General features: G+C 45.2%; 1 protein-coding gene across 4 annotated transcripts in view; it reads left to right on the top strand.

The window, feature by feature from the left end:
- The window catches only part of SPHK2 (sphingosine kinase 2), a 51,617-nt gene that overhangs the window by 2,111 nt on the left and 37,031 nt on the right, over positions 1-12,475 (top strand). Inside the window, exons 2-3 of one of the 4 annotated variants that reach the window (XM_056543405.1) lie at positions 2,231-2,339; positions 11,352-12,005. In XM_056543405.1, coding sequence (XP_056399380.1) covers positions 11,591-12,005 — 415 coding nt within the window. In that variant the 5' untranslated portion in view covers positions 2,231-2,339; positions 11,352-11,590. Of the gene's footprint in view, positions 1-1,370; positions 1,423-2,230; positions 2,340-4,512; positions 4,606-11,351; positions 12,006-12,475 lie in introns of those variants that run through there. The other 3 variants (XM_056543407.1, XM_056543406.1, XM_056543404.1) reach the window with 3 other exon arrangements.

The raw sequence follows: 12,475 nt of genomic DNA, 5'->3' as shown, positions 1-12,475 counted from the left end.
GTGTGTGTGTGTACAGGGGATATAGAGTATACATGTTCAGGGGCAATAGTATGTGTACAGGGAGAATAGAGTATACATGTGCAGGGAGAATAGAGTGAGTGTATATGTGTGTGTGTGTGTGTGTGTGTGTGTGTATGTATGTGTACAGGGAGAATAGGGTATACATGTACAGGGGCAATAGTGTGTGTGTATATGTGTGCAGGGAGAATAGTGTGTGTGGGTGTATGTGTGCAGGGAGAATAGTGTGTGTGTGTGAGTATATATGTGTGCAGGGAGAATAGCGTGAGTGTATATATGTGTGCAGGGAGAATAGTGTGAGTGTACATATGTGTGTGCAGGGGGAACAGTGTGAGTGTATATATGTGTGTGCAGGGAGAATGGTGTATGTGTGTGTGAAGGGGGAATAGTGTGAGTGTGTGTGTGTATATATATATGTGTGCAGGAGGAATTGTGTGTGTGTGTGTGTGTGTGCATATATATATATGTGTGTACAGGGGCAATAGTGTGTGTGTGTGTGTGCATGGAGAATAGTGTGTGTGTGTGTGTATATATATATATATATATATGTGTGCAGGGGGAATAGTGTGTGTGTGTGTATATGTGTGCAGGGGGAATAGTGTGTGTGTGTGTGTATATGTGTGCAGGGGGAATAGTGTGTGTGTGTGTGTGTATATGTGTGCAGGGGGAATAGTGTGAGTGTGTATATGTGTGTGTGTGCAGGGGGAATAGTGTGTGTGTGTATATGTGTGTGCAGGGGGAATAGTGTGTGTGTGTGTGTGTATATGTGTGTGCAGGGGGAATAGTGTGAGTGTGTATATGTGTGTGTGTGCAGGGGGAATAGTGTGTGTGTGTGTATATGTGTGCAGGGAGAATAGTGTGAGTGTATATATGTGTGTGTGCAGGGAGAATAGTGTGTGTGTGTGTGTGTATATATGTGTGCAGGGAGAATAGTGTGTGTGTGTGTGTGTATATATGTGTGCAGGGAGAATAGTGTGTGTGTGTGTGTGTATATATGTGTGCAGGGAGAATAGTGTGTGTGTGTGTGTGTGTGTGTATATATATATATATATATATATATATGTGTGTGTGCAAGCAGAATAGTGTGTGTGTGTATATATGTGTGCAGGGGGAATAGTGTGTGTGTGTGTGTGTGTATATATGTGTGCAGGGGGAATAGTGTGAGTGTATATATATGTGTGTGTGCTGGGGGGAATAGTATGTGTATATATGTGTATATATGTGTGTATATATATATATATATTTATATATAGTGTCCCTTCAAATAACTGAACACACAACCATTACAGAAACTGGCAGGCTGTTCACCCGCACACTTAACCGCATGAGAACGAGATGTCATCCACAGAAATTGGTTCCAAGGCTCCTCTGTGTGCACTGGAGGCAGGGAACCAGCTTGCCGAGGTATTGCAAGTGAGCGACACCTGCACTTGTGTGTGATTGTGTGTGTGTGCAGGGGACACACACACCAGGACATGAGTAAAAAAATAAATAAATAATATATATATAAATGTATTTATTTATAAGAAGGGCAGGCATTGCATGGCATAGAGTTGTGATAGAGAAGCTCGGCGAGCCAGCCTCCATTACACACAGAAGAGCTAATAAAGGCAGGAAAAAGTTTGGGAACTCGCCCAAGATTTTCACTCAAGGGCTGGTCCTGCAGGGCTCCTGCTAATGGGAACAATGGGGGAGGTTTATCAAAACCTGTGCAGAGGAAAAGTTAACCAGTTGCCCATAGCAACCAATCAGATTGCTTTTTTCATTTTTCACAGGCCTCTTTAAATAAGAAGCAATCAGGTTGTTATGGGCAACTGGTCAACCTTCTTTATGCACAGGTTTTGATAAATCTTCCCCAGTGTTCCTGCTGTGGAAAAAGTGCAGGGGCTCTGTTCCCCTGTATTCCTGCAGGATCTCTTTTGGGGAGATGTATCAAAACCTGTCCAGAGCAACCAATCAGATCGCTTCTTTCATTTTTAACAAGGCCTCTGCAAAATGAAAGAAGCAAGATGATTGGTTGCTATGGGCAACTATTCCTTTGCACAGGTTTTGATAAATCTTTATTCTGCTGTTATTGGAAATGTGAATACCATATTGGTAACAAATGTGTAAAATGGTCACTGCTTGTATTTTTGGTGAAAATATGACAGTTGAAATGGCGATAGTGGAGTGCAAGTAGTGTTTAAGTGTTGATCGGGCTCTCTGTGTTAAGACCCCCACCGATCTATAGATGCAGCCTGGAGACGTGTGTGGCAGATGGAATGCAGGAGACCGGCTCCATTATAGTCTATGATCCCCATGTCCGGCAATTAGGGGAGATGGTAACTATAAAAGAAAGTACACTAAGCGATTGTCTCAGCTAGTGATTGTGTGTCTGTTAATTTTTGCAATCCCCAAATCTAGTAAGGCCTCGTTGGAAAAGGCAGTACAGTGTGCATCTTGCTACATGTATGCAATCAATTAAATGGGCACTGTCACCAACTTTATTTTTTGATATGTTTTAGTACTTATGTACTACAACATATCTCTAATATACTTTTTATTATTTTTTTAAAAATTAAAATAGTTTAATTTACATTTGAAAATCGGCCACTAGGGGTCTCCCTCCTAGTGGCCGGCTGCAGCCTGGCGTGAAGTCACGCCTGAAAAAGGACCGATACGGCCAGGCATCGGTCCTTTTTCATTCATTAAGCCTGCGCTCGTTCCCTGCCTGTCAATCAGACAGGCAGGGAGCGAGCGCATTGGCTCCCCGGCCACTGGCTGGGAGGCCACTCCTCCCGTCACCGTCGCCGCAGCTGTCCCTGCACGCCTGCTGCCGGACTCTGCGGTAAGTGTAATGGGGGGGGGGGGGGGGTTGTGATGGAGGGAACAGGGTATGGCGCAGGGGGGGGGGGAGAGAGACAAGGGGACGGGCTAGCGCCGCATGTAACTAATAGTTTATCTACACACAGTGCCTCCAACTGTTACAATACTATAACTCCCAGCATGCCCTGACAGCCAATAGATGTCAGGGCAAGCTGGGAGTTGTAGTGATGAAACAGCTGGAGGCACCCTGTGTAGATGAACTAAGGGCGGAATTACCTGTACCACGAGCCGCACTAGAGAGGCAGTGGGAGATTACAGAGGTAAACAAGTGGCTCGGGAGCTGGCGTAGGAAGGAAGGGTTTGGGTTCATGGAGAACTGGGCCGACTTCGCTGTCGGATACCGGCTCTACCGTAGGATGGGCTGCACCTCAATGGGGAGGGTGCAGCTGTGCTTGGGGAGAAAATGGCTAAAAGTGTGGAGGAGTGTTTAAACTAGGGATTGCGGGGTATGGAACCAACAACATAGAGGAGGAGGATAGTGTAGATTCACTACTGTATTCACTGAGGAAAATGAAATGCCAGGTGAAATAAGGTAAACTCCCCAGTACAGGTCACCTGTCTAACCCAGGAAGAAGTACAGTGCCGCCTACAAAAAATCAAAATAGACAAATCACCAGGTCCAGATGGCATTCACCCCACGTGTTCTAAAGGAATTAAGTTATGTAATAGACAGACCCCCTATTTTTAATATTCAGGGACTGTTCCCCAGGACTGGCGCATGGCAAATGTGGTGCCAATATTTAAAAAGGGGTAGGGGGAATTATAGGCCTGTTAGTTTAACCTCTGTTGTATGTAAATTGTTTGAGGGTTATCTAAGAGATGCTATTTTGGAGTATCTTGATAAAAATAAATGTATGACCCCATTTCAGCATGGCTTTATGAGGGATCGATCCTGTCAAACTAACCTGATCAGCTTTTATGAGGAGGTGAGCTCCAGACTGGACCAGGGGCAGTCGCTGGATGTCGTATATATCTGGATTTTTCCAAAGCATTTGATACGGTGCCTCATAAGGTTGGTGCATAAAATGAGAAGGATTGGGCTGGGGCAGAATGTGTGCAAGTGGGTAAGTAACTGTCTCAGTGTTAGGAAACAGATGGTTGTTATTAATGATACTTATTCTGATTGGGTGACTTTTATTAGTTGTGTACCACAGGGATCAGTCTTGGGTCCTGTTCTATTTTGTATATTTGTTAAAGGGGTACTACAGGAATTTTTTTTGATTTGACTATGCTACAGGGGCTGTAAAGTTAGTGTAGCTCATAATATAGTGTCTGTACCTGTGTGTGACGGTTTTCTCACAATTCTTATGTGGTTTTCACCCCAATATTTATTTTTAACAGCAGACAAAATGACTGTTGTCTCAGATTTTTCCCAGGTTGCAATGTGGCGGAGACCTGACTCACTAGTCCGCTTCAATGGGTGGAGGGATCGCTTGGTGGGAGAGATCAATCTGCAACTAATGCAACAGCTGTAGGCACCCTGATAGAAAACCACAGGACTTTTGAATGGATGCAGCTCATTTATGTTTCAATGGGTGGGGTGGCTAATGTGTGGGAGGGAGGAAAATGGAATTATCGGATTTGTAGGCAAAAGAAGAAAACTCACAGGAAATGCCAGTTCCCAAAAAGCTAGCCACAGCATTATGGTAATCTCACAACATAGCCATTTAGCCCCAAGACAAGCGCTGATCCTTCCTAAGCATGTCCATTACTGTCTGCCAGGTACGTACTAAAGTCACCTTATGGCGGAGAACCCTTTTAATGACCTTTCGTAGAGGGGTTGAATAGTAAAGTAGCAATCTTTGCAGATTATACTAAACTCTGTAAAGCGGAATACACTGTAGAGAACAGTGCACTGTTACAAATGGATCTGGATAGGTTGGAGGCTTGGGCTGGGAAGTGGCAGATGAGGTTCAAAACTGATAAATGTAAGGTAATGCACATGGGGAGGAAAAATCTGGGCTGGGATTATGTATTAAATGGGAGAACACTTAGGACGACTGACATGGAAAAGGACTTAGGAGTCTTAGTTAACAGTAAATTTAGCTGTAGTGACCAGTGTCGGGCAGCTGCTGCCAAGGCAAATAAAATCATGGGGGGGCATCAATAGGGGCACAGATGCCCACGACAAGGAAATAATTCTACCGCTGTACAAATCACTAGTCAGACCACACATGGAATACTGTGTACAGTACTGGGCACCAGTGTACAAGAAATATATAGTGGAGCTGGAGAGGGTTCAAAGATGGGCAACCAGGGTAATACGGGGAATGGGAGGACTACAGTACCCAGAAAGATTATCAGAATTAGGGTTATTTAGTTTAGAAAAAAGATGACTTAGGGGAGACCTAATAACTATGTATAAATATATCAGGGGACAGTACAGAGATCTCTCCCATGATCTATTTATACCCAGGACTGTATCAATAACAAGGGGGCATCCTATACGTTTAGAGGAAAGAAGGTTTCTACACCAGCACAGATGGGGGTTCTTTACTGTAAGAGCAGTGAGACTGTGGAATTCTCTGCCTGAGGTGGTTATGGTGAACTCTGTAAAATAGTTCATAAGGGGTCTGGATGTATTTTTTGAGAGTTATAACATTGCTGGTTATGTATACTAGATTTATAGGGACAGAACGTTGATCCAGGGATTTATTCTGATGCCATATTTGGAGTCGGGAAGGAATTTTTACCTCTAGTATGAGTTGCTTTTTTTTTTTTGCCTTCCTGTGGATCAACTCAGTAGGAACTCATTAGGGTTATAGGCTGAACTTGATGGACTCTGGTCTTTTTTTTTTTTTTTTTTCAACCTTATGTACTAGGATACTATGTAATTCACTGTCCTGGGCAGTGAAGCCTGCTGCCCAGCAATATCTGGAGATTGTCACATATCAAAAGTGTGTGTTTATTTTTTATTTTATTTTTTAAATGTATTTTGAAATATATAAATAATAGTAATCCCTTAAACCTTTTTGCCGATATCCCAATGCATACCTTTTGAGGTATTGCTAAAATTTAGTCTGAGACAGACTTTTTTTCGATGGGGTTGTCTGGCAGCATGTCAATAGTAAAGCTTTTATCGCTTTATCCTGTAGCATCTGTTCTCACACCTCTTACCTCAGTGCTGAATGAGCTCTGTGTTGAGAACGGGGAAAAAAATCTCATGGCAGCAGTAAGTCTGTGCCAGTCTTTATCACATATATCCGATATCTGCAGTAGAGAATGATTTTGGATTATGTTGCAGTCATACTCACCTGCCCCAATTCCCTGCAACTGCTGATGCAATGGCTCCTGGGTGGAATAGGGCAGGTGAGTATGCCTTCTTTTATTTTCCTTGTTTCCTATTTTTACACAACCCCAAGCAAAATATGAAATATATGCTGTCGGAATACCCTTTTAAAGGGGTTGTGCGCTGCCCTAATTTTCGGAGCTCCGCTCACAGCGTCCGGAAGTTCATTACTCCGAACGCTGTGTGCGGGCTTCCGTGTTCGCGGCCGCCGGACGTGACGTCACGCCCGGCCCCTCGCCCGCCCCCTCGTGACATCACGCCTCCCCCTCTACCAAAGTCTATGGGAAGGGGGCGTGACAGCGGTCGCGCCCCCTTCCCATAGATTTCGTTGAGGGGGCGGGTGAGACGTCGCGAGGGGCCGGGCGTGATGTCACCCCTGGCGGCTGCGAACACGTAAGCCCGCACACAGCGTTCGGAGTAATGAACTTCCGGATGCTGTGATTGGAGCTCCGAAAGTCAGGGCAGCGCACAACCCCTTTAAGACCTTTTAATAACATGATCCTTCCCAAAACTGCAGTGTAATAAACCTTTGTTCTTGTCAGTTTGTCTTCCTGGGGCTCGGTGTATGTTGATGTCTCGTGATCAGTAGTTCTCTCCCTAGACCATATGAAGCAACCATTTCTGCAGTTTACCCTTTGTGATCTGTTAGTTACACGTCTGTACATTGTGCAACAGTTAAATTCTTTGTCGGTGAAAACCATAGTCCGCTGTCGGGTTTGTGCTTTGTCTTGATCCTGGTGTAACAAGAGGTTACTGTGATTTCAACACCGAGTCACACCATTCGCACATTAGTCATGTGTCTGAACCATCTCCTACTGCATTAATAGGGATGTATAGATTTTCTTAGGTTGTGTTTGCTGAAAAGTGTACCATAACTGCTTAAATATTTTCTTGCACAAAGTTCCCGAGAATATAATGAAACTATATATGTAGTATGTTGGTCCTAGATCTGTTTTATTATAATGCAAATGTGTTTTCTCTTTTTAAAATGAAAACCCTAGTAGAGGAGTGGAACTTTTATCTTATTTTATTACTCTCCTAATGGTGCCCTGAATGGTCTACCACAGTTTTAGGTCCGATGGGAAAACCGCATACGGGGCAAAAATTAGCCGACCGGAGTCAGCGTTTCACCCCGGTCGGCTCATTGAAATACATTTACATTCGGGCTGCGCTCCCGTATTGCCTAAAATGTGGTTTGAACCCAGCCTAACTCAGTAAGACATTGGATGAGGTTGCGTTCTCGTCTACTCTTTCTTGTCTCTAGGGGAGGAGTCCATTTCTTTTGGTGGTGCTGTCATGACTTTGAGGTAACGGAATAACCAGTGAGTAATTACCGGCTTTCCATGGGATTGGTTATAAAAAGTAACAAGAAATGTGATTCTTCTGTGCTTGGGATTCCTAGAAAAGATTTTCATTAATAGTAAGATAGAAATGTTGTGAAAACGTAAAGACAAAGCGAATAGTGAGCCCAGCCTAAGACTAAACACAGGTCTAGGGAAAGACCTAATGACTGTAAGGGTAGAATCGGACACAGTTTTTTCTGTAAAAAAAAAAAAAAAAAAAAGGGAGAAAATAAATCCATGGAATTTTTTTTTTTTTTTTTTGGCCAAAACACTAGATGTTACCTGGATGTTAGTAGGAAAGTTTGAAATGCTATACACACAAGGCATTTAATGTTAAAATGCTGTGATCTGTATAGAATGTGCTATTTAACCCCTTAAGGACCAGACCCATTTTGGCTTTAACCCCTTAATGACGCCTGACGTAAATGTACGTCCTGGTGAGCTGGTACTTAACGCACCAGGACATACATTTACGTCCTATACAAAACCGCGAGCATCGGAGCGATGCTCGGGTCATGCGCGGCAGGTCCCGGCTGCTGATAGCAGCCAGGGACCCGCCGGTAATGGTGGACGTCCGCGATCGCGTGGATGTCCGTTATTAACCCCTCAGATGCCGTAATCAATACAGATCACGGCATCTGTGGCAGTGCGGTACTTTGAATGGATAACCGGATCGCCCACAGCGCTGCCGTGGCAATCCGATCATCCAGAACTGCAGACACAGGTCCCCTCACCTGCCTCGGCTGCCTTCCACGGGTCTTCTGCTCTGGTCTGCGATCGAGCAGACCAGAGCAGAAGATGACCGATAATACTGATCAGTGCTATGTCCTATACATAGCACTGAACAGTATTAGCAATCGAATGATTGCTATGAATAATACCCTATGGGAGCTATTAAAGTGTAAAAATAAAAGTGAAAAAAAAGTGTAATCCATGTACTAGTTTAGTAGCTCTTCTCTGAACTCTCTCTAGAGTATCTACCGTATAAGCCGACCCGAATATAAGCCGAGGCCCCTAATTTCACTCCAAAAATCCAGGAAAAGTTATTGACTCGACTATAAGCCTAGGGTGGGAAATACATCACCCCTCCCCCCATGTCATCATCCAGACCCCCGCCATTATCACCCCCTTCATCATTACCCTGTAATTTTCACCCCCCAGTCACCATCACCCCGTCATCATCCAGACCCCCCTCATTATCCCCCCCCCCCCCCTTCATCATCACCGCCTGTAAATCCTTTCCGCCATCGGCTGTCCGGGCATGCTGGGAGTTGTATTTTTCAAACCTCTGGAGGTCCACAGGGTGAAGACCACTGCAGCCTTCATCATCATCAAGACCCCCCTTTTAGTTTTCTACTCGCCTCCCCTCGGTGGGAAGGAAGGGTGAGCTGGTCCAGGCCATCTATGCTGCAGGGACCATCCGGTGGGGAGGGTTAATCGTTCCGGGCTGTCCATTTTTACCGGGGGGGGGGCCCTCACTAGTGACGTTGCCTTGACGACGATGCACAGGGACGTTCATGTGCAGGGAGGCTGCGAATTAACGTCCCTGTGTCGTCGTCCTCAAGGCAAAGTCACTAGTCCGGGGCAGGCGCGGAGAAGAGGGCCCCCCCCAGTGAAAATGGACAGCCCGGAACGACTAACCCTTCCCATCGGACGGTCCCTGCAGCATAGATGGCCCGGACCAGCTCACCCTTCCTTCCCACCGATGGGAGGTGAGTAGAAAACTAAAGGGGGGTCTGGATGATGATGAAGGCTGCAGTGGTCTTCAACCTGCGGACCTCCAGAGGTTTCAAAACTACAACTCCCAGCATGCCCGGACAGCCGATGATTGTCCGGGCATTCTGGGAGTTGTATTTTTGCAACATCTGGAGGTCCGCAGGTTGAAGACCACTGAGAAGGGATTGACAGGCGGAGAGTTCACTCGAGTATAAACTGAGGGGGGCGTTTTCAGCAAGAAAAATCGTGCTGAAAAACTCTACTTATACTAGTGTATATACGGTATATCCTTCTGGAGATACGACCTCCAGTACTACGCATAAGTGTTCTGTACAGCTGCATGAGCACTTCTCTCTTTCTTCTGCTTATACCTCTCCCTATGTTTTTTCATGGTTTTGTGGTAGATTTTAAGGTAAAATGAGTCATGTAGTGCTGGGCGGTATACCGGTTCATACCGAAATTTTTGGGCTGCACGATATGAATTTTTCTCATACCGCAATACCGGTTGGGCCCCTCCCCCTCGGGAATGAATGAATCAGCCCAGCGCTGCGCTGTCCCCACATCCGTGAACTAATCATATGTGACCCACCAGCGCTGTTCTACTCTCCCCCCCCCCCCCCCCCCCCCAAATTAATTATCAGCCCAGCGGGGTACTACTCACATATGTCAAGCACTGTCCTCCTTTTCTTTGGGGGCCGCTGGCGCTGGAACTCACTGTACGCCAGTGGTCTCCAACCTGCGGACCTCCAGATGTTGCAAAACTACAACTCCCAGCATGCCCGGACAGCCAACAGCTGTCTGGGCATGCTGGGAGTTGTAGTTTTGCAACAGCTGGAGGTCTGCAGGTTTGAGACCACTGCTGTACGCTGTATCCCTATGCCCGGCTGCAAAAGATGAAGAAAATAAACTTTAACTTTTGAAGCCGGCTTCTTACATGACAGTGGGCTCAGCCTATCACTGGCCGGGGCGGGACATCGCTCCGGCCGGTGGTAGGCTGGCGGCTGTCCGACGTTCCAGTCCCCAGCGTAAGGCCGACGTAGGTAAGTTAAAGTTTATTTTCTTTATCTTTTGCAGCCCGGGCATAGGGATACAGCGTACAGCAGTGGTCTCAAACCTGCGGACCTCCAGCTGTTGCAAAACTACAACTCCCAGCATGCCCGGACAGCCGTTGGTTGTCCCGGCATGCTGGGAGTTGTAGTTTTGCAACATCTGGAGGTCCGCAGGTTAGAGACCACTGGCGTACAGTGAGTTCCAGCGCCAGCGGCCCCCAACAAAGAAAAGGAGGGCAGTCCTTGACATATGTGAGTAGTACCCCGCTGGGCTGATAATTAATTGGGGGGGGAGCAGCACAGTGCCCGCGGGTGGCATGAATTTGGGGGGGGGGGGGGGTGAAAGAAATACAGCTATATACCGTGGAACCGCCACAAGTTACAAAAATACCGTGATGCACATATTTGGTCATACCGCCCAGCTCTAATGTCATGAAAGCATTATGCCTATTAGAAGATGAGGAGGAAAAAATTATAGTGCAAAAAAAAAAATTGCTGCATCCTTAAGGGGGTTAATGCATATCCCTAAATGCTGTTAACAGCACCTCAGATATAAGATGGCTGCCCATATAAATCAGATTAGATAAAAATAATTGGCAGCAGTATCTAGTTTTAATTAGAAAAAATAAAGCAATTTGATTTTAATGGCCTTTTTATTGTAAAATGTGCTTGTCATTAGACTTTGGTCTTGGTAATAGTTAGCTATCCTTGTAATTGGTCTGTTATCTTGTGAGTTTATTTGTACCGGAGCATGAACACCATAAAAATGAAGGCCGAAGGTTGTTAATATGGCTTTTGTATTAGTATTTTCAGTATAAATGATTTGAGGGATTGCCCATGTAGCTAGGCACACACCCGTATGACACGCCTGACTAGTAAGACTACTCTCTTCCAATGCCCTTTGATTCCATATCCTCCTCCTACCCTCGGCAGGATGGTGCCCAAGTCAGTTATTCCATTTATTAATTCGTTGTGTGGATGTGATTGCTATTTTGTAGGGAACCAAATGATGTATGATATAGTAGCAGTGTATTTATTTGTCTTTTATACTTTTTTATGTTTTCTCCACAGTATTGCACCTGAATGAACCTCTTTATAGCGCTGGATAACACTGAAGAACTGGACTAGCATGTTTCTAGTAGTCAAACCCCATCATTCTATTTGAGATTTAACCCTTACTTTTGAAGGTTTGACTGTCATCCCCTCTGCCTTTATGCATTACCAGTCTGAGTTTTATGAACTTGTTCGATCTTCTTTGATTGATTGTATGATTGAATTCACACTAGTGTGCTACATACCATCTACTTAAAATGTCTAACCATCACAAGCAGTCATCTGAGACCCTACTCCATGGAGAATTTGGAGTCTATCCATCCAAAGGTATTCGCTATGCACTTAGTCTGACACCTACAGGCCTTCACATCCAGAGACTGGTCCCTAAACCTGAGGATGACGAGCGTACGGTGCTGCCCATTCTTGACATGGTTGGATGTCACACCATGCGTAGTCGTGGCTCCAGTGATGCTTTTGCCTATTTTTTAATCTATTCCTATCCACTGAAGAAAAAGAAAGTTGCAATGGGTTCAACACGTACGCGCCAAAGGTTGGTCCGCACATTTAGAGTGGACGAGTCTTCAGATTATCAGCAGAACCAAGTCATTGCTGAAAAATGGGCAACGGCAATAAAGTGTCTTATTCACGGAGTGCAGATCTCAAGTGACACAGGTAATGACCTAACAATTGCTTCTACCAAGCTCTTAAGTAGTTTAAAAACGTGGCAAATAAGCTTCATTTGGCAGCTGAAGATCCGGTTTCTTCTTTAAAGGGGTATTCTGACAGCTCCCGGTCCCACTACACCCCACTTTCTCTGACATTTTGCTCCTACAGATAATGTTTACTAAGTCAATCACTGGCCACGCTGTTGACCTGCCTCTCCAAGTAATTAGGGAGGGGGGGTGGGGGCATTATTTTCTTCAAGAACTAAACATCAGAGAAGCAGAGTGTTGTGGTGAGCAGGAGTTGTTGGAACAGCGGCTGTGGGGGGATCAAATCGGCTGTACATGTGTTTGTTTATGTTTTTGAAAGCACCCCCCCTATTCCATTATGAAATATTTTATATGCCCGGAATATTCCTTCAACCTGTTATGTAGCATAAACTCACATTCTAGATCACACTTGGGCAACAATAATGCTTA

This window comes from Hyla sarda, chromosome 10 (assembly GCF_029499605.1).
Source record: "Hyla sarda isolate aHylSar1 chromosome 10, aHylSar1.hap1, whole genome shotgun sequence".
Taxonomy (NCBI): domain Eukaryota; kingdom Metazoa; phylum Chordata; class Amphibia; order Anura; family Hylidae; genus Hyla; species Hyla sarda.
Note: the sequence above shows the minus strand (reverse complement) of the source record. Positions and strands in the feature narration are given on the sequence as shown.